Consider the following 21,641-nt stretch of genomic DNA (forward strand, 5'->3'; position numbering starts at 1 on the left):
ACCCATATGCATGTGCAAGAACGTGTGTGTGTGTGTATGCATGTGAGAATGTGTGTGTACGGGTTCGTACTATCCTGGTGGGGACCAAAATCTGACATTTACTATACTGGTGGGGACTTTCTGCACCGTGGGGACCAAAATCCAGGTCCCCTCGGGGTTGAAAGCAATTTTCACACTGAAAATGGGGTTTTAGTGTCAGGGTTACAATTAGGTTATGGTTAGGTTTAGGGTAAGGGTTAGGGTTAGGCATTCATTTTTAATGGTTAGGGTTAGGGTAAGGGGCTAGGGAAACCATTATGTCAATGGGATGTCCCCACCAGGATAGCAAACCAGACATGTGTGTGTGTGTGTGTGTGTGTGTGTGCGTCCGTAAAAAAGATTTGTGTGTGGACTTAGCCAAAAACCCCATGCAAGTTACAAGTACGAATTTTGACCCTATTTTTCTTCCTTTTAGCTGATTGGTTAATGTCATGTCAATCACAAATTAAACAGTCCAATCAGAGAACAGATGGGTTTGGCTATCTATCTAGATAGATAGATCAGTCTATATATATTTAAACACTGATCTTTTTTTTTTCTTTTGCACCACTTTGGGTAAAGTGAAGTGGATGACCTGCATCACACAGCACATGAAGTCAGAGACACACTTCCCAATTTTGCTGCTGAGATGAACACTGACATCCCAGCCAACAATAAGGAAGGTACTTTTCATACCAAATGTCAGAGTTATTTTTGCATACAATGTACTTTATCTTTTAGTAGAACAGTGGGGAAAGGCTAGTGATCCGCAAGATGCTGCAGTTTTGTTTAAAAGGCATCTCTTAAAGGAAAAGGAGGAGAACCCCATAATCACAGCTATCATTGGCATTCGACAAGATCAAACATCCCAGAGCCGAGAGATCATTGCTTTCTACAAAAGACCACAGATTGATTGGGCAGGACCTTTTCATTGTTCTTTACAAGGTAATGCTTATGTTGATGCATAGATTCAGTTAGTTTTCAGTTAGTTTCTTTAAAGAAACTAACTGAAATGTTAACTCATTTACCAAGTTAACATTCCAACTTGGTAAATGAGAATTTTCCATTAAAGGGTGCTGTAAAGCAGTTTGTAACTTTACTTGTGTTGTTGTTGTTTTTTCTTTTTCCCAATTTTAAAATAGGTGACATAGCTGTTGGCACTGGGGTCCAGAGCAAGGTTATTATCGTTAACTAAAACTAACGAAATAACGAAAACTAGAAGTGAAAAAACATTTTCGTTAACGGAAATAAAAATAAAAACGAAAAAAGGAAAACTAACTAAAACTGTAATGAGTGTTCACAAAACTAACTAAAATTAACTGAATTTATAGCAAAAATATGTTTAGTTTTTGTTTATGTGTGCGTGTCATACAATAGTCAAGGGTGAAAAAGAAGTTTAGTTTCCAGGTTTTTTTCTTGCTGTGTCTCATTATGCCAGCAGGTGGCAGTACGTTAGTCGAGTCGTCTGTGTTGCTGCTCCGTCCACGCGCAGAATCATGTCAGGAAAAGTCTGGAAAAAGCGCCAGAGTCCAATTTGGGATTACTTTGAATATGTTTTGAATAAAGCAAGTGTCTTGTAGAGGAACGAGACAAATTATGAGGGACATTTCTAAAGGGAAAAAAATCCCACAAACCTTAAAGTGCACTTGAAAAGCTCACACAAGAAGGCTAAGCTAGCTTACCTTGAGAAGGTAAGGGAGCACGCCCAACCCTCATCCCCAGAAACAGAAGCTAACCCCAGGCAAGGCAGCGTGATGCATCCCGAGACAACAGGACTGGGATATCTACATAACTGTGTGAGTCAATTGCCTTCAAAAAGCTTATCAATTCACTTGAACCAAAATTACGAACACCCGGTGCTGCAAGAGTTAATAGTCTCGTTGTGGCCAAGATATACGTTTTATAGTTGCCTGGTATCAACGGTTGTTCATCTCCCCTAATTTATTTATTTATTAATTTATTTATTTATTTATTTGTTTAAAGAACCCATAGGTGGGAATGTGAGTTGTCTGTCTCTGCATGTTAGCCCTGTGACAGACAGGCGACGTGTGCAGGGTGCAGGGTATGGTAGCTGGAATAGCAACATACCCAAGGATAAGCAGAAGAGAATGCCTGATATAATGAAACTGGGATTTTGTTACACTTTATTGCAAACACAACTAAAACTATAACTGAAACTAATCAAAACTAAACTGAAACTAAGGATTTTCCAAAAAATAAAAACTAAACTAAACTAGCAAACAATTGGTAAAAACTAATTAAAACTAATATAAAATTGAAAATCTGAAGTCAAAACGAAATAAAAATAAAAACTAATGAAAATTGCAAAACTATTAAAACCCTCGTCCAGAGACATTTTTTCTGCATGGCAATGCTAAAGTTGCAACATGGCTTTAACACCCATAGCGGTATGCTTCTATATCCTTTTCTTAATTAATGTGAGATGAGTTTTTAAACAAATCCATCGAAAAATTTACTCCAGAAATTAAAAAAAAAAAAGATACCATTGAAGTATTTGCATCATGTTTGACAACTTCGTTAATCAACTACTTATGTCAATAGTTATTTTGCTTGTACTGTTCTTCTCCAGGTGCAGCCAACATGACCCTTCTCTTTGAGGGACAACAGAACCATCTAGTGCCTTCTACTTCTCAGATTTTGGCAGACAGTGACTTTGTGGTAGCAGGCAGAATGATTGGGCATTCATTTTTGAACGATGGGCCACGATTGCATGGCCTCAGCAAGGCTATTATTCACATGTTGGTCCATGCTGATAGAGACACTGTCACTGTCCAGCTCGATGATGTGCCAGATCTAGATATTCGTTCTACAATTTACAGGGTGAATACTAATTTACTTCAAGCCCAATGCTGGGCAGACACTGTGCGATTTTTTCAGTCGCGCGATTCAGCTCCTGCTCAAACTGCACGATTGACTCGCAGGGGTTAGAAGTTCATAGGTCACGATGCAGGGTCTCACACTATACGGCCCGATGCTCTGATGTGACCTGAGTGCTCACACTGTGCATCCATAAAATGAAGGTTATAACAGAAATTCTGTCGCCGCTTCTCCTCTCTCTGTATTTCACTCACACAGACACACACACACCACCACCATCAACTTTGCTAAATTACTAATGAAAACATTGATCAGGCAGCTGTGATTGAGCAGCAGTGTAGATCCAACTATTTTCACGGTTGTTGTGGTCGTGAGTCCACATCGAAAAGACTCGGATGAGCTTTCCAAAGTTCTACAAGTTGTGTCTCCATCGCTTGTGTCCAGATCACACGCTGCACTGCCTTGCTGCGGCGTCTTTTTCACTGACATTTGTGTTTTCGCGTGCGCAGTGTGAGAAGCTGCGGTGACACCCTCATGACGGTCGCGAGGATTTCAAACATGTTTGAAATCCTCACGACCAAGCGATTGATGATCGGGAGCTGGTTGTGAGGTGCTAATCGCTTCTCGTTATCCCACGTACACTACACGATGCAAGACGCACGATGAAGGCCAAAATTGGGCCGATCACCAAATCAGTCGCACGACTCAAAAATCGGCTCAAAATGGGCCAAAAATCGCACAGTGTGAGCCCAGCATTAGTGAAATCATAATTTAAATTAACTCATTTTTATATCTGCAAGAAAATGCAGATTTTTTAGGCAATACATTTGCAACATACTAAAATTTGAATTTTTCTCCTCTATAAGCTTGACGGTAACAAACACCTCACTGAGCAGCAGAAGGATGACATTAACAATTTGGCCATTTCCTGGGACTTGCCACCCGTCAGTGCAGAAAACTGCAGATGGCTGTTCCAACAGCTTCTCCATCATGCAGTAAGATTGCCCTTTAAAAATTGTTTTTAGATTGTCATCACCTAAGCAAATGTCATGTGGTTATTTTTAATTATTGTTTTAGGTGATAGGCTGAACTAAAAGGCAGACAAAACACATCAGAAAAGGTCTGAAGGACACCGGATTGTTGACTATGCTTCAACAAAGACCTGACACAGCCTCAGTGGTCTTTCCCCAGCATGAAGACAGCATTCTTACTGCACAGGTATTTCAATACATTTATAAGATGCCGACTACAGTGACAAGGCGAGATGGCATGACAGTTAATGCTGCTTTTAGGGGAGGCTGTAGCTCAGGAGGTAGAGTAGGTCATATACTGATCAGCAGTTTGTTAAGATCCCTGGCTCCCCGCTCTGTATGAATTTTTGGTAGGAAGTACTGAAAATAAGAATGTGATTGTGAGAATGATAATTGTTGTAGAAAAAACTGAAGGGTCTGGGAGAGTAGAAAAGTAAGAATCAGTCCTTCTACCATTATACTTTAGGTGAGACAAAATGATTGATTGATAATACTTTATTCATCCTGAGGGAAATTCTTTTAAAGGCTGCCAGGTAATCCAGTGCCATCATGAGCACCCCATAGAATACATCATATATAAATGCCAAGTGTCGGAAAAAAGTCCCTTCACAAATTTAATATGTAAAAAAACAGTTTTTAAGGCAGTTGCATTCTCAAGTGTGTCTCTGAAATCTCATTTTAGGCTGTTCTTAGCCACATTGTTTGGCCAGGAGATGAGGGCGATGATGAAGACGATGATGATCCACCTTACCCACTAAGCATCCAAATGCAAACAGTGGGATTTCTGAAGACCTACATTGAAACAGGCAAGTGTAATTGCATTGCGATTCAAAATTTGAATCTAATTTGATTTCTAATGCATTGATTATTTTTACAGCCACTCCATTCCAGCTCAGCCAGCTGATGAGGTTTTGGGTCGGGTGGGAAATTCCGACTGGTACCATGAAGGTTGAAGTGGTCAAAGCAGACTACCTCATATCCTGTACATGTTTTGGAATGTTGCGTGTCCCTGGGCACTTCCACGAGTACAATGTCTTTTCCAAACATGTTGATGATTGCATTGCAACTTGTGCCACAGGTTTCGGCCTTATTTAAAAGCAATTTGTAGACACTGGATGTCGAATAAACTTTACCATGCTTGAAAAATGTTTTACATAGCCAAAAGTTTCACTGTTTACGTAGGCTTATTGATTTTTTGGGAATATTGTTATGCGAGTTTAAATATAAAAATTAAAGTTACAGTTCCCACCATTAACATTTATATTTGAAGTTAAGGAACTAATGATTGTGTTATTTAGGGTTGTTTTGTTAACTTGAAGTCATTGTCATGCATCCGATTCACATCATCTCTTTGTTTGAAGCAGTTTCATGGATTACAAGAGGTGTAAAAAAGTAGATTAATACTAAAGCTGTATTAAATGTTACACACAGTCCAATGCTGTTGAATATAATGTTAATAAAAATCTGCCACACTGTCAGCTGTGGTCAAGCTATTTAATTACCGCATGCAGGACAGCTAACACACATCAAAACATTACAGTTCTACAGTCATGAGAGTTTTTGTAACTTTCAAGCTGTTTTCAATAAAGTCAAGTTTTGAGCTATGAAAATTGGATGATAATTTTCCTGATTATTTTTGAGGTTGTTTGAAATCATTTTGTAAATCAAAGGAAATATGCTTGAACACCCCAAATTAAAATCCAGAAGTTGTCAAGGACATGGATTTGAAGCAGCAGTTATTGGACTTAAATACAAGTTACATTCTAGACTGGTCGCCACTCCATCAAAGTTAAGAAAAGAATTCTCGTCAGACTGTAAATACAGTAGATCAATTGAATATTGCCTTTACAATTAAATAAAAATAGAAATCAGCAAGAATAGGCATGATGGCACCAAAACAAAATTTTATTGAAGCTATTATTAAACAAAGGATTTACATGAGAACAGAAAGCATTTATCATGTTACCTTTGCATTAACTGACGGGTTATCAGGAAAATATAACTAAACTCATCAAACACAAAATGCAATAACATTAAAAACTGAAAATAAATATTGATGCAGACTTTTACCAACTGTCCTTGGATAAAAAAAAACTGATAATTCAACATAATGTAAACATCTGTTAGGGCAGCTTATTTTCAACCATCATTCTAGATAAAGCTATAAATCCTGCCTGTTCTCAAGAACGCCTTCCACATACTGGACAAGGGAACTGTAAATGTCAGCCCCATAGGACATAGAGGGTTCATGGTATTGAAAAGGTGTCTCACTCTTTCCAAATCCTCATTGTCAAGTGGAGACACAAGTTCTGGAAGGTAAATACCAGTTTGGTCCAAGTCTGCAATGTCCACATCTGGATACTCTGCCTGAAATTAGACGCCATCAATTCAGGAAGTCTTTAAAATACATGCTTTATTAATTTTATCAATGATATACATATATTTTTGTCTTCAAAAAGCGATGTGAATAATTTAGAGATGTATAATCATACAACAATACTTTCAGGAGGATCGATTGGATTCTGAGTCTTTCCAATCTCCCATAGTTGGTTTGGAGTGTAGTTCCGCTCTGTCCTAAGAGTGTGATTGTTCCAGCCTTCAATAAACGTCTCCAAATCTGCTTGGATTCATGGCAAAACACATACTGTGCACAAAAAGGTCAGTACAGTTTGTTGGATCCAAGACTCTGTCTTCCTCAAGTCTGTGAAGAAGATCGTGGTAGATGTTGGTGACAACATTCCAAACGTCGCGCCACAGGCGCTCTATCCTTTAAAACAAAAAAACAGACAAACAAACATTAAAAAAAAAAAAAAAAATCACTATACAGTGACATTCAATAATTAACGCCAGAATACTACACCTGGCAATCAAAAATATGTTTTTGTTATAAATTAGGAATACCTTTGGTTATGCACGCTTTTGCCAGACATAAAGCTTCCTCTACCACAGCCCCGAACTTCAAACACGTATCGAGCAATGTCAACATTCTCAACTCTTTGGTCTCCCCTCACTCTAAAAATATGAAAAACAAAGGACACAGAAATTACAGAGTATCACATTTTAGCAATGTTTTACATTCAACTGTATAATATTTTTAGGGCTCTTTGAGCTCTTATGCAGAGCTATATTTGTAAATATTTTCCCGAAAAGTACAATGCACAACTAGTAATGTTAACTTGCAAAGTGTTCTGTCACAGTCTGGCTGAGCAGCTGACTGTGTGAAGTATGAATAGTCGACCCAAGTGCAGACAAAAATGGAATGTGGAACAAAACTTGAATGTTAACAGAAAGCAAGCCGTTTCTTAAGGCTGGTAAAAACTATACAAAGCAAAAGGCAGAGATGAAGCTAAACTGGGCAGACTAAAGATAAACATAAAAATCAAAACATGAAACTCGCCGTGGATACAAAGATACCTAAAACCTGGAGCGTAGAAGCAGAGACGCATGGAAACATGGCACAAACGACAACATACAACATGACAAAGAATGAACAGAAACACACAGACTAAATACACACAAGTGTGATTAGAGGAAATGAAAACACATGGGAAACAGCTGACGCTGATTTGACATATTCGTTCATATTCATCTGATCTTCTACATTTGTACTCGCCCCCTCATACACTTCACTCTTCATCAGCTTCCCTTCTGTCTGTTCCACATGCTTGTCTAACTACAACGGGACTCAGAGCCGTTAGTTGTTCTGCTCCAAGACTTTGGATGTACCTCAGCCAGATCTCCGGACCACAAACTTTTTCACCACTTTTAAGTCACGTCTCAAAACCCATCTATTCAGAATTGCATACACCTGATTCTGTGTTAGTCCATTTTAACTTGCTCAGCTTTTATACTGTCATGCTTGCTTTTTTCTTCTTTAACTTATGTCTAAATTTTATTTGCAATGTTTCAATATATTGTATTGTTGCTATTGTAAGGTAACCTTAAGGTGTTGTAAAACGTATTATTAGTATTATTATTAGTATTATCATTGTTGTAGTATTTCTCTGCAAATAGAATACAAATGATAGGAAAATTCAATCATTTCCAGACAGCAAGCATGTGTGTAAGGCACGAATGTGTATTCAAAATTGAAGTGAGACTGATTTAAGCCTCTATGCTCTAATGTGAACAGCAAATCTTTGCATTATACCTCGATGGAAATCCATGCTTCTGTACAGCCTCAAGGAAGAATGTCAGTGCTGTAGAAGCCTTGTTGTTGTTAGCTGCTTTCAAGTACAAGATCTGAAAATAAAGAGACATTATGGAAGTACTAGTACTAGTGTAATAGGTTAACATATGTGTTTAAGTTGAAATGTGTGGCTGGTAAATCTGGATTACACCAATAGTTAAAAAGTTAAGAGATAAAAAGACTTATGGGGATGTTAGTTCAGTTTATGTCTTCAAACAAAGAAAAAAAGGGAACACCCCAGTTATATTTTGGTCTTTGTTATATCTTTCAGTGTTGATTCAGTATTTTCTAATTATACTTTACATCTTCCATGGCATTACTTAAAAATACCACTAGGTGGCGCATAGCGGCCAGGAGAAGCGTAAACCCCTGAGGCAAATCTGCAGAATAAATCCTGCAGTTGAATTGTAAACAAGTTAATTAATGATCTGTGCCTCTTTATTTCAATATACAGGTGGGTTACTAGTCCTCAAAATGACTAATAGGTAACACAGTAGAAGCAATAAGACTGTTGTGAACTCGTGAATGAAAGTATACCGTTATAAGTTAAGTACTGTTGTGTTTTGAATGAGATCGTGATGTGAACGTGATTATGCTAGGCTAAGGGACTAACTAGCGGGGAAAATGAGTTTCAAGTACCGTAGCGATGCTAATGCACGTTCTCAGTTGTGTGTTCTCTATATGTCTTGTTGAAGTAAGACAGGATGCAAAGGCTGTAATTGATCCAGCCACTCATGTGCTGTATATGAATAGTTATTTGCTATTCATGGGCTGTGAGTTACAGTACATTGTATTTCTTGATGCAAGTGATATGTATGTGTAACCGGAACAAAGGCTGAGGCAACCTGGTCACTGCGAGCCAATGTTATCTATATGTATGATGGTTAATGTATATTCGCCAAGGTTATTCCTGTACTTTTGACAATGCGCTGACAGCTGTTATGCCACACGTTACAAAGAATTGCTGGTTCTTATCAGAGGCGATTAATGACTTGTTCCCTGTTGATGTGCAGAATAAATCCTGCAGTTGAATTGTAAACAAGTTAATGATCTGTGCCTCTTTATTTCAATATACAGCTGCGGGATCTAGGATTGCACCCCTCCCAGGCACCTGTCACACCAGGGGGGCAACACTAGCATCACATTTTCTGCTATTTTAGTGAAGAATGCAAACCTTCCTTGAGAAGCCATCAACACCACCAAACATCACAAGTCCATATCTGTAAAGAGACAAAGACACAACCCCTAAGACTTCAGCCACTGAGTATAATTAATTAATTGCATTTTTCACCAATAATCAAATATGAAACATTACAAGTTAGGACTTGTCAAATTTGAAAGTGGATCACACATTTCTAAAAGCATGCAAAGGCTGGTGAACTTCTCTTAATCTGTTAGAATTTAGAGATCTCTCTCTCTGTCATATTCATACACACATATACAGTGGCTTGCAAAAGTATTCGGCCCCCTTGAACTTTTCCACATTTTGTCACATTACAGCCACAAACATGAATCAGTTTTATTGGAATTCCAGGTGAAAGACCAATACAAAGTGGTGTACACGTGAGAAGTGGAACGACAATCATACATGATTCCAAACATTTTTTACAAATAAATAACTGAAAAGTGGAGTGTGCGTAATTATTCAGCCCCCTGAGTCAATACTTTGTAGAACCACCTTTTGCTGCAGTTACAGCTGCCAGTCTTTTAGGGTATGTCTCTACCAGCTTTGCACATCTACAGACTGAAATCCTTGCCCATTCTTCTTTGCAAAACAGCTCCAGCTCAGTCAGATTAGATGGACAGTGTTTGTGAACAGCAGTTTTCAGATCTTGCCACAGATTCTCGATTGGATTTAGATCTGGACTTTGACTGGGCCATTCTAACACATGGATATGTTTTGTTTTAAACCATTCCATTGTTGCCCTGGCTTTATGTTTAGGGTCGTTGTCCTGCTGGAAGGTGAACCTCCGCCCCAGTCTCAAGTCTTTGCAGACTCCAAGAGGTTTTCTTCCAAGATTGCCCTGTATTTGGCTCCATCCATCTTCCCATCAACTCTGACCAGCTTCCTGTCCCTGCTGAAGAGAAGCACCCCAGAGCATGATGCTGCCACCACCATATTTGACAGTGAGGATGGTGTGTTCAGAGTGATGTGCAGTGTTAGTTTTCCGCCACACATAGCGTTTTGCATTTTGGCCAAAAAGTTCAATTTTGGTCTCATCTGACCAGAGCACCTTCTTCCACATGTTTGCTGTGTCCCCACATGGCTTGTGGCAAACTGCAAACGGGACTTCTTATGGTTTTCTGTTAACAATGGCTTTCTTCTTGCCACTCTTCCATAAAGGCCAACTTTGTGCAGTGCACAACTAATAGTTGTCCTGTGGACAGATTCCCCCACCTGAGCTGTAGATCTCTGCAGCTCGTCCAGAGTCACCATGGGCCTCTTGGCTGCATTTCTGATCAGCGCTCTCCTTGTTCGGCCTGTGAGTTTAGGTGGACGGCCTTGTCTTGGTAGGTTTACAGTTGTGCCATACTCCTTCCATTTCTGAATGATGGCTTGAACATTGCTCCGTGGGATGTTCAAGGCTTGGGAAATGTTTTTGTAGCCTAAGCATGCTTTAAATTTCTCAATAACTTTATCCCTGACCTGTCTGGTGTGTTCTTTGGACTTCATGGTGTTGTTGCTCCCAACATTCTCTTAGACAACCTCTGAGGCTGTCACAGGGCAGTTGTGGAGCTGTTTTGCAAAGAAGAATGGGCAAGGATTTCAGTCTGTAGATGTGCAAAGCTGGTAGAGACATACCCTAAAAGACTGGCAGCTGTAATTGCAGCAAAAGGTGGTTCTACAAAGTATTGACTCAGGGGGCTGAATAATTACGCACACCCCACTTTGCAGTTATTTATTTGTAAAAAATGTTTGGAATCATGTATGATTGTCGTTCCACTTCTCACGTGTACACCACTTTGTATTGGTCTTTCACCTGGAATTCCAATAAAATTGATTCATGTTTGTGGCTGTAATGTGACAAAATGTGGAAAAGTTCAAGGGGGCCGAATACTTTTGCAAGCCACTGTATACATGTGTATATATACACATACACATACACATCTCTCTCTCTCTCTCTCTCTCTCTCTCTCTATCTCTGCTAACTTGGCGGTAAAGTAATGGCATAATGTAAAATACAGTGTTTGTATATGCATGAATGAGTTAAATAGTAATGGACCCAAATGTGCCCTATGACTTTTGAGTTATGTTTAAGTTACCTAATTAACTTATGGTTGGTGTCAATTTGGAGCAGTGACAGAGGACCAGGAACTGTCCTTCTGACAACTGTTACGTCCCCCACATGAAAGCTAGGCGAAGAGGGTGGGGGACAGTAACAGTTGTCAGACGGACAGTTCCTGGTCCAAACGCCTAAGCTCTATTTCCTTTTCAGCTGGAACTCTCTCTCACGCCCTCCTTTTCCAGCTGGAGACGAGCCAGACGGACTTTGAGCCTAGCATCCTGCTTAGAACCCTCTGATGACTGGGTGGAGAGCGGATCAAAACGGGGCAGCGTCATTGGCCCGCCCTCGGGCAGCCCCTGGCCCACGGGTGTAGACAATGACGGTTCTACGACCTGGCTTGGAACATGAGGCGCTGCACTTGGTCCAGCCGGACCGGTGTGCTCGGGGTTCTTGCATTACAACCACCCCTTCTCCAACAACCCGGACACCAGAGCAGCCTTCAGCTCTGTTTTTATGTGAGACCAGTGGAGACACTGATCCCGTAATATGTTGCCACCTCCTGCAGATCCCTCTTCCTACAAACATCCAGCACGGCAAGCGACGGCTTTGCCGTAAACCCAGATATATCAAAAGCGGCCATGAAAACTCAAATCGGCCCGAAACACATAAATTAACCACCCAAGGGCCAAACAACACCTTCACTACACAACCAAAAAAAAAACAAAAAAAAACAGGCAAACAAAACGTGTTGTGTCAAGTCAACCATTAACTAAAATACTACCAACTCTCTCCCCAGTCCTGCCTACTCAGACTCTAGCCTCACCTAGCTTCTGAAGTGTACCAGGCTCGAGGCCACTTTAAAGGCAAATCATCAAGTGCCGAAGGCACCGAAAAGCCTACCCCCAACAGAGAATCAATCCCCACCCGGGTTTGCTCCGAAAATAAAAAAGGCAAAACAAAAAACGAGTGTCCGAAGGAAGAGCAAACGCTCAGCTAGACACTCCCCTGTTCTAGCCAGGGAGAGCAGCAGCTAGTCAAATGACCCTCACACAACACACAAACACCTGTTCACAATCGTAATTAGCTCAACTCCTTTCATTCCGATCCCGGACGAGCCCCCACTTTGTTACGCTCCCACATGAAAGCTAGGCGAAGAGGGTGGGGGACAGTAACAGTTGGATCTGGGTTGAAATGAAAAGAACGCCAGGCAGAGGTATTCAACACAAAATAAATCTTTATTATAATCAATTAACGCAATAATCATATAAATAGTAACAACAGAAAGAGACAACACCGCTGCTTTAATGATAACTCAAACAGATCAACACAAAGAGAATGGTGACCACTTCAACAAAGAAAACAACTATAAGGCTTCAACAGAAAAAGACAGCAACGCTGCTATTAACGATAACCAGGCAGGCCAAACAAAGTAATGGAGGCCGCCGTCACCTAAGCAAAACCACTACTCGGTTAAGAGCTACTCACAAAGAGCCACGCACGGTGGGGCTGGTCACACATACACAGCAGTAGTGATGGGACGTTCTGTATCGAGGCTTCGAAGCTTGTGTCGAGTAATGGAGGGGGCGTTTCCGCGATGCGCGTATCGAGGCTTGCTTCGTTTATGGGAGGAGCTGAAAATGATGATGTCCGAAGCCTCGCTGCCCGCTGTACCACGTGACTGGTTCAGGAAGTGGTTCGAACTGTGGAGCTCCACAGTAACCGGATACACGTGACCTCCACAGTAGCCGGAAGCACGTGACCTCCACAGTAGCCATAAACACGCATGGATACCGTGGAAGTCTTGCAAGTTGATCGCAAAGGTTGGGACAGAGTCTTTCTTAAATAAATTTGCCGTTAGTGATTTCATAATTCTAGGAATCGTCTAGTTTTCTTACAATGATCATGTTGCCACTTTTTTTGCGTTACAACAACATTCATTCTTAGTTTAATTTTTTTTTTCATCGTGCTCCATGGCAGAGAAACACACAAATATGCTTTTTCCTGGGCCTGGTTTAAGTAAGAGAGCTGGATTAACGGCTTCTGTGGGCGAGAAGAAGAAAAAACCACATTTTGCATTAAAGTATGATTTATTGTTGGCGTCAGAGATGCAAAATAACGAATACTTCAATACTGTACTTAAGTAGAATTTTCTGGTATCTTTACTGCTGTACTTTTTTGTGCCTACTGTATACTTCTTTATACTTCTACTTCTCACATTTTAGCATGCGTGTCTGTACTTTGTAATCCGTACATTTGTAAATCAGCCCCCCGCACGCGTGCTTTGGACGCAAGATTACTTCAGAATTTTGTACATAAATTATATTTTAGACCCTGTACTTCTTACTTCCACTTGACTAAAAAGTCGAGTCAATGCTTCTAATTTTATTTGATTATTTTTAAACAGAGGTATCTAAACTGTAGTAAGGAACGTGTGTACTTGTGACACCTTTGGTTAGCGTCAACACCGTAAATTACGTCACAAACAGATTTATATATTTATCAATACTTCTATTCGTTATTCTATTCTGTACAGCTTTTTTTATTGCCCAGATTTTAGTTAGCCCCTGTTCAATTGACTGTTATATGTCAATAGAAACATATCTCACAAATTAAAGTGTCTTGTAAAATATTTGGGGGGTTTTTTCAAGAATTTTCTTCCCAAATCTATTACATGCCAACTGTAAATTGTTATTTCTGCTAAAACCTGAACTTAAATGTGTATATGGTGTTAATCTGTTTTTCTGTCTGTTTTAGATGCACATATCAATCTGGAATTCGGGCTTAAAGCCAGAATTGCAGGAATGCAACACGTGTTGCAGAGGACTTTCACTGCCCTCTGTGCCCCACTTTCAGCCCTACCGTCAGGGCAAAGATTGAGGAGCATCTAAGTGTGCATATAAAAAATGCTTTGCATTTCAATGGTATCTTTGTATTAAATATACTTTATAGTTATAAATATGCACTTTTTTAAGGACTTCTGCAGTATCTTTGTTGGCTTAAAAGTTGCTGTTGACATTGTACAGTTCAGTGCATTCGTCTGCAACAAAAATAGTGTTTTTATAAAATATATATATATATATTATATTATAAAATATATTTTTATTTACTTTTCACCACTTTTCTTGACATAACTTTTGTGATCCATACCATTTTGCTTTCATTATTGAGCATGGCTTGGATGTTTTTGTTAACATGTACAATCTGATTGTTAGATAAATTGATTGCATTCTATACAACTACATTTAAATTACGTCTGTTTGTTTGTTTGTTTTTTATCTCTTACAGATAAAATGATATGCCGGTGCAGGCTGCCTTGTAGGACAACAGGACACTTTCACTGCCCTGTCTGTAAGATTACAATCATACGGCGTGGGGATATGGCAAGGCATTTATTGTCTTGTCAGCATTCTTCAATGCCAAGTCAGCCACCATTATCAGGACTGCTCCCCGCTGAACTCTCCGAGGAGACCCCTATTCTTCCGGCAGTACTCTTTGAGGAGCCCCATCTCCCCCCCAAGGTTTTGTCTTCGGTATCTGAACCATTTTCTGAATCTTTGTTAGAACATTCCTATGCTCTACCCTCTGTGTTCAATAAAACTGCAGCTGATGGAAAGTCCATGAAAATGACATGCCCTCACTGTGGCCTTACTCTTCGTACCAAAAACTACAAGGCTCACATGATGAGGAAGCACTCCAACCGATCAATAGATGTTTCCCTGGCCAGTCATCTGCAGTGTGTTTGTGTAGATGAAACTACAGGGTTATTTGCTGTGCAGAGAACTGGCCATGGGTTTTCTGTGCCAGTTCACGTTCAGAGGAAAACATGGGGGATGTCTCACAATATCAGATGTGAGCTGGAGGAATGTCAGCAATACCAGTTGCTGGCCCAGCGGAGCGGACTAGGCTTCAGTTTATGTGAGCACCTTCGCTCACTAGATTACTGCCGAGAAACTGTAAAGGAGGTTTTTCTTCAAGAGCACATCGTGATGGAAATGGTGGACCTTAAATTTTTGGGAGGCCAAAGCTGCTACATGCATAAAGAGACAGAAAGCTGCCCAGATGGCACATGCTCCACTTTGTGTGAGGGTGGATTTTGGTGGATCCTCAACACAGATCTGTTTGTCTGTATTTGAGCCGAATACACAGTTTCTGCCGTCTTGGCAGAATATTTGTGACTTACAATGCTCTGAGGAACACATGGCATTGTGCTTGTGCAAAGCCACGAATATCATGTCCTCATAAAAACATAGCTAAATGGCATCTCTTCCAGACACAGAGAGACATCTTCAAATCAACTGTACCACTATCATCAGGCACCCCATCACAGATGACTCAGGAGAGTTCTTCCTTTGAGGACAATGCTGCTATCGAAAGGAGTATCCGCTATATGTTTAAATAGAAAAAAATTCCTGGATCTCTTCCAGAAAATGTCATCTCACAGAAAATGGATCATCAGAAACAGCTCTTTCCATGTGAAACGTTGTGCCAGGTTTGCCCAGAGCACCCAAAACTTGATGAGGCTGTTCTAGTTACCAATAAAGCGAGGATTGTCAGCATGATGGGAGTGATTGAGAGTAAGTTTTAATTTTTTCTTATTCAAATAAAGTTTGAATAAGATTAAACATCAGTGTGAAATAATTAGTTATAATTGTTCCTATACTAATGTTTTGACATTAATGTGATTTGTCTTTAACAGATGTTTCAACACACCATAGATCGTGTCCTCGGTGCCACATGGTCTACAGATACCAGGAGTGGACAGATGGGCTTCACAACTTTGACAACCACGTTGTTTTGTGTCTTGAACTCTGCCTTTTTTGAGAGAAAATCTGCAGGTGAGGATCACAAAATAAAAATATACTCATCTGAAGATTGCTTTAAAAATGTGTTTGTGTCATTATGATATGTTGGTGCCCAAATTTAAATATCTGTGTAATCATAGTCTTCTTCACCCTATTATCATATTACAGAACCATGTATCCGCTTCAAGGGTCATTGACTCATTGGAGGGCTTAAGAAGAGTGAAGTTTCCTTCTAGGGATACCATTTTTCATGCTTATTGCCATTTTGAGGCTTTGACTGACACAGACTACATGTACTCCTGCATAAACTGTGGGTTTCATCCCCCTGTGGTAGTTATGGACTTACACAGAAAAGGGGTGTTCAAGTTAGCAGGTAAGTTTAATGTACATTTGTGTTTATAGTTCATTGTGTACATTATGTGCATGTTCTTATGAGTCAATTTATTATAGTGAGTGACCTCAAAGCCCCGGAAGACTTCAATGGTGAACATGACATTGAAGGTTTTTGGAACTCTATTCACCTGGAAATGATAAGCCGTGGGTTTTTCCAAGTGAGTGATGGCAAAAACTTATTGAAAGTCATTCAGTGTTTTAAAGTAATTTAGATTGTAAATAAAAACATGCCATTTTCTGTAGGCGGCGTGAAGAATCCATTTTCAGTTCCACCAAGTTACACGCACTGGGCACCATGGATCGGGAGTGAAACTCGAACAAGTGACATTGTGCTTAACACAGAGTTTCAAAAAGTAGGAACAAGCTCTTCACATGAAGCAAAGCTTAGCAGTGTCACAGAAGACCGTCTGTTGGATGAACTCGCCAAACAAAAGGTAACATTGCTTTTATGTTTTCAGAATATGTGACATAAAGTTCTGGGGTTGTTCCATTTACATTTTCCCTAATTACTGTCAGGTTGGAGTGGTAAGAAAATTGTGTAAAGCATGCAACATCGACTCCAAAGGCTCCCGCTTTGATCTCATCACCAGACTGAGGGAGAAGATGAAGAGCAGGCAGACATATGATAAGGTCTTTCAAAGCATATGGGGGCCTCTGGTAAGCATCACTTAGCGATTATTAGAAGTAGCATTAAAATATGTAATTACAATCACAAACAACTTTTTAAATCTTTGCTTGCAGGAGGATGGTCTGTAATACTATGTCCACATGGCATTGTATACAGTGTTAAATTTAATCTTCGTGCTGAAAGTCCCGGGATTTTGCTGACCTTCTCCTGTCCTGGAAGCACATGCCAAACGTCTGTGTTTACGATTTTGCGAGGGGTTTGGTGGCACACACCAATTTATGGGTTCCTGATAAACTGCCATTTCATCCACATGAAGGTCGACTGGCTGAGCCCACTGAGGAAAATGTCATGGCTGCACAGGATGGAAGCCTGAAAGTGAATCTTCCATGGCTACATGAAAGGATGGATAGTGTAAATGAAAATCCTCATCCTGTCACTGGATCATCTGACCATTATGTCCTGTATGACAGATTTCACGAGGGAAATACAAAAGATCCCAAGGACATATTACGCGAGAATTCAACTTGTCCCAGAGCTGAAAGGCTGGCTGAACAGTCAAGTTGTTGAACAGTTCTTTGCAAACATGAGGAAAAGCAATTACTTTTTAAGTAATATGAGTCCATCCACACGTGTTTCTGATGAGAAATATAACTCATCATTATAACACTGTCACCAACAAGAAACTTCTGGAGAGGCAGCTAAGACATGGTCGACTTGGAAAGATCAATATCTCATTGTCGGCACTGGGTCAAGCTGTCGTAGGTAAGTACATGCATTGTCTCATGACCAGAACGCTACCATTGTTCACATGTTAGATTTGTTCCTATCTGTGTGTTTATATTGTTTTCTTTGTGTACCTAGCCCCACAGGTGTGCAATAAACCCAGAGAAACCACAGAAACGGTGTTGAACCCAGCACCTTCAATGTCTGGTGACACTGGTAAAATTTCTTATTTTGAATGGTGATTGTCATATATAGGTGAAATAATAATCTTGCATTCATTATCTTGTTGTAGTTGAGGGCTCATAAACGAACTTGTTACATGCTGTTTCAAATGAATTTCCTTCTATAAATAGTGCTTATTTTTCTTGCATTTGTATGCATTTAATATGCATTCTATGTAGTGTTCTGTCTGAAACCTGTTAAAATCCCTATAGAACCTCAGGTAAGAGTTGACAACAAGAAAGCCAATAGAAGGTCAACAGATGCAACTTTTCCTGACCTGTGTGGACCACCGTGCGAAGCTCTGACAAAGCCTGAGAACATTTTGGCCAGCCGTTCATCATGGTGTTTTGTACCGCACCCTGGCCAACAACAGCTTGTATGTTAAAGTTTTCAGATGTCGCAAAGTGCAACTTTTAGTGCTTATCTGATTTTGTCATCCACAGTCTATGACACCTCTCTGTTTTTTTAGCTCAACTATGTTCTGGACATCAGCAGACCCAAAGATGAGCTGATTGTTGAAACGTCTTCTGGATGCATCACGCGGGCAGATTTTTGGACACTGGGTTTAAACAAACAAATGGAATCGACTGTAATTATTTTGTTTCTATGAATATGAAATAATAAAGTGTACATTCCTTTTTTTGATGATTTTTTCTGTTTCAGATTGGAAATGGCTGTTTTGAGCTTATCACTAAAATTGTTCAGTCAAAGGTACTGTATGTTGTATACGAGGATCGTCAAGCTTTAATTTAAAGAGTTGTTGTTTTAAATGTGCTGTTTTTACATTCTAGGGGATAAGCATTTACATAGAAAATCTGTATGTCACCCGGACTTGGCTTGCACCCTATGGCTGTGATCCATTGCAGTCCTTTCCTGTAAGTGTACCGCCCTTTAAAGAAACAAGCAAGTAATCAAAATGATTTTTTTTTATAACTTTGGTGAGAGTTCATATACAGAATACTTAAAAATAAAATTGTGTTTCAGACTGATGCTCAGAGGATGGACATCATAGTTCTCCCTCTCTAGACACCTGGTCATTTCCAGTTGTGTGTAAGTCTTGTTTTTTGACACATACAAACTGTTAGAATTTTGCTATGTGTCTGAGATGTATTCAAGCTTTTATGACACAGTTTCAAAAGTCTTTGATTGTGATCGCTTGCAATGACATTGTTTTCAGGTTTGAAGTCATGGCTAACTGTCTTTTAGGTACTGAAGCCACCTAAAAGAGAAATCCTCTTTCTTGACCCATTATACACAAAGGCAGGATTTGGTGGCCAACAATATGTTTCACTTTTGAGGTCACATTTTTATAAGCATGTTTGGTTTGTTCCAGAGTTTTCAGGAACCTGTTCAGTGTTCCAGGTTAAGTGCATCCCAGATCATGTTCTGCTGATCTTGAGTGTTCACACATACAGTACACTCACATGCTTTTTTTATAAACTATATCAGCATGATGCTTCAACATTTTATTCTATTTCTCATCTTCACATTCTGATCAAGTCAGTGATGCTGTCTTTAGATGAGTTTCAGACATAAATAGGGTCTTCAAATGTTCTAGTTTAACATAAAACACCATTAAATATTAGTTTGTAAAATATGCCAACCTGAAATTAAAGCTGAAAATGCTTAATTTTGACCAACTGTGAGCATGTGACTGTACTTTTTCATTTTGTTATGCTGTTTTGTTGAGGTCGTGTTCCTAAGGCCTGTAGTTACAGTTGGTGCTATTAGCAATAAACATTTCACACCCATCATGATGATGTCTGTTAACTTGTGAATGTAACTGTCTTGAAAAAAGGAATCTTGCAGTGAAGCTCATTCCCGGGCAGTGGTCAGAAAAAAGAGCTTTGACTTGAAGGTATGTGCTAGTTTAAGTGTATGGTGAATAATATGAATTACACTAGTCTTCTTTTAAGGGATTTTATTAACGAGCCTTTATTTTCAATGTAATACAGGGTTTTCAAGCCAAGACTATGGAGTTGACTGTGGGATCTTCATGCTGATGGTAATTTTTCTCTTCTCTTCTTGAGATTCATACAGAAGCTAATTTAAGCTTCTAAAAAAATGACATTTTTATTTTTTCTTCCAAATAGTCTGCTCTGTACGTGGCACTGGATGCACCATTTGACTATACTATAGTAAGTATCCTATTTACTTTCACAGCAATGGAGTCTTGAATCTTTTGAAAGTTGTTAAATATGTTTCATATTAATATTTTACAGTCAGACATGCCCTACTTGCGTAAATGGTGGTGCTTGCTGTTGATGGAGAACTTTGATCTCAGAAGGTATTTATATTTTGACTTCTGTTCTATGTTGTGTCAAAGTTTACACACTTTAACAATATCAAAATTTTCTGTTAAGCTCTGGCAAGCTATTTGCACACTGGAGAGAGGAAGCCAAAGCTGTGCTTGAAGGACAACACGTGCCCATTTTCAGACTGAAAAAGCACAAGTTCCAGGAAGTCAGTCAGGTCAGTATTCACTTTAAACAGTAGTGTAATTACATGGTTAGTGACATTTGAATAACTGTTAAAAACTGTTCTGCAACAGAGAAATAGCTATGTTTTTATCCCCATTTGCCCGACACAGAAGCCAGCAGTTGTTGAAGATCTGCGTCCTGCTGTGCAGTGGGTTGTCCAAAATAAGGCACTTTTCCGTGGACACGTAACAATGCCAAAATATCTGTCCTTAAATCAAGGGGACCAGCAGAGGGTCTTAAGAGACATGTCAGAGGAAGAAGACACTGGAGCAAGGGACTTGTTCCTCTTTGTTTTTCAGTTTGCAGAGGACATGGAGCTCTTTTTGAAAGCATGTGCTGATGAGCAGGGACTAAGGGTCAGTGCTATGTTTGACATGTAATGGACAAATAAAGGCACTGGCTGTTTGTTATATTTGTTTCTTTCTTTAATATGTCGTTGTTGTTGTTTTTGTTTTGTTTTTGCATAGTACAAAATTCCAATTAAACTTATTTCAAAATGTTGTTCACTTGATTCTATGTCCATACTTTTAATAAAGGATTACAGTGTAACAGCATTAAATGTAAATGTAACAGCATAAGCACTCTGGGCTCTCTATCCTGGCCATTTGTGGCCACTTCACTTATTTTTTTTTTTGACTGCTGCACTGCAGTGGACCAAAAGAATGACACGGGTTTGATCTTAAGGATCTAATAGTTGTGTGTGTTGTGCATGACATTGCCACACAAATATGTATTTGCAAGATAGAGTAGAATAAATTATGACGCATCAAATATTACATAGGCTGCAGTGAATTTCTGTTGATACAGACTATTGAGCTTTGAGTTTCCCAGTCAAACTTAGCTTTGAAGCACATGCTAAAAACACTTTTACTCTTGTACAAGACACCATAGCCAAAATATTAACAAAATATATATTATTAAAAAATTCAAAGCTGCAGCACATACAGCAACACACACTGTTAGTAAATGTGTCCTGGAGTTTATGCAGGTGCAGAAAGTGCTGCTGCTGTAAGTAAGCCTAACAGCTTCCAGATCACTTATTTTTCTGGAAAGATGGTAGGAAGGGCATCACTGCTCATTTCTACAGTCT

The 21,641-nt window shown here is 39.5% G+C and overlaps 1 protein-coding gene and 4 long non-coding RNA genes across 8 annotated transcripts; 4 read left to right on the top strand and 1 right to left on the bottom strand.

The window, feature by feature from the left end:
* Positions 1-6,542: 6,542 nt before the first annotated feature.
* LOC120437745 lies at positions 6,543-8,265 on the bottom strand. The gene is made up of 3 exons (XR_005611382.1): positions 8,038-8,265; positions 6,789-6,899; positions 6,543-6,654 (listed from the first exon to the last, which is right to left on the bottom strand). It is a non-coding gene; the product is annotated as an uncharacterized LOC120437745 (long non-coding RNA).
* A 4,233-nt stretch (positions 8,266-12,498) lies between these two features.
* LOC120437747 lies at positions 12,499-15,308 on the top strand. Its single transcript, XR_005611384.1, has 3 exons — positions 12,499-13,123; positions 14,058-14,224; positions 14,589-15,308. It is a non-coding gene; the product is annotated as an uncharacterized LOC120437747 (long non-coding RNA).
* A 143-nt stretch (positions 15,309-15,451) lies between these two features.
* LOC120437744 lies at positions 15,452-17,149 on the top strand. The gene is made up of 6 exons (XR_005611381.1): positions 15,452-15,877; positions 16,000-16,138; positions 16,274-16,478; positions 16,556-16,656; positions 16,742-16,932; positions 17,015-17,149. It is a non-coding gene; the product is annotated as an uncharacterized LOC120437744 (long non-coding RNA).
* A 480-nt stretch (positions 17,150-17,629) lies between these two features.
* Positions 17,630-19,928, top strand: LOC120437740. Of its 4 annotated transcripts, none has more exons than XR_005611375.1 (8): positions 17,630-17,888; positions 17,988-18,065; positions 18,284-18,447; positions 18,541-18,660; positions 18,735-18,782; positions 18,863-18,946; positions 19,056-19,369; positions 19,870-19,885. XR_005611375.1 is itself a non-coding variant. In XM_039608287.1 (8 exons), the coding sequence occupies exons 1-7, from the start codon at positions 17,765-17,767 to the stop codon at positions 19,095-19,097; spliced, it is 660 nt and encodes a 219-aa protein (XP_039464221.1). In that variant the 5' UTR covers positions 17,630-17,764; the 3' UTR covers positions 19,098-19,121; positions 19,870-19,928. The 4 variants fall into 4 exon arrangements, 3 of the variants coding, with proteins under 3 accessions (XP_039464221.1, XP_039464220.1, XP_039464219.1); XM_039608287.1 differs by having other exon boundaries at positions 19,056-19,121; positions 19,870-19,928; XM_039608286.1 differs by lacking the exon at positions 19,870-19,885 and having other exon boundaries at positions 19,056-19,121; positions 19,278-19,861.
* A 107-nt stretch (positions 19,929-20,035) lies between these two features.
* Positions 20,036-21,062, top strand: LOC120437743. Its single transcript, XR_005611380.1, has 4 exons — positions 20,036-20,076; positions 20,165-20,209; positions 20,435-20,543; positions 20,662-21,062. It is a non-coding gene; the product is annotated as an uncharacterized LOC120437743 (long non-coding RNA).
* Positions 21,063-21,641: the final 579 nt, after the last annotated feature.

Source organism: Oreochromis aureus, linkage group 3, assembly GCF_013358895.1.
Source record: "Oreochromis aureus strain Israel breed Guangdong linkage group 3, ZZ_aureus, whole genome shotgun sequence".
NCBI classification, from domain to species: domain Eukaryota; kingdom Metazoa; phylum Chordata; class Actinopteri; order Cichliformes; family Cichlidae; genus Oreochromis; species Oreochromis aureus.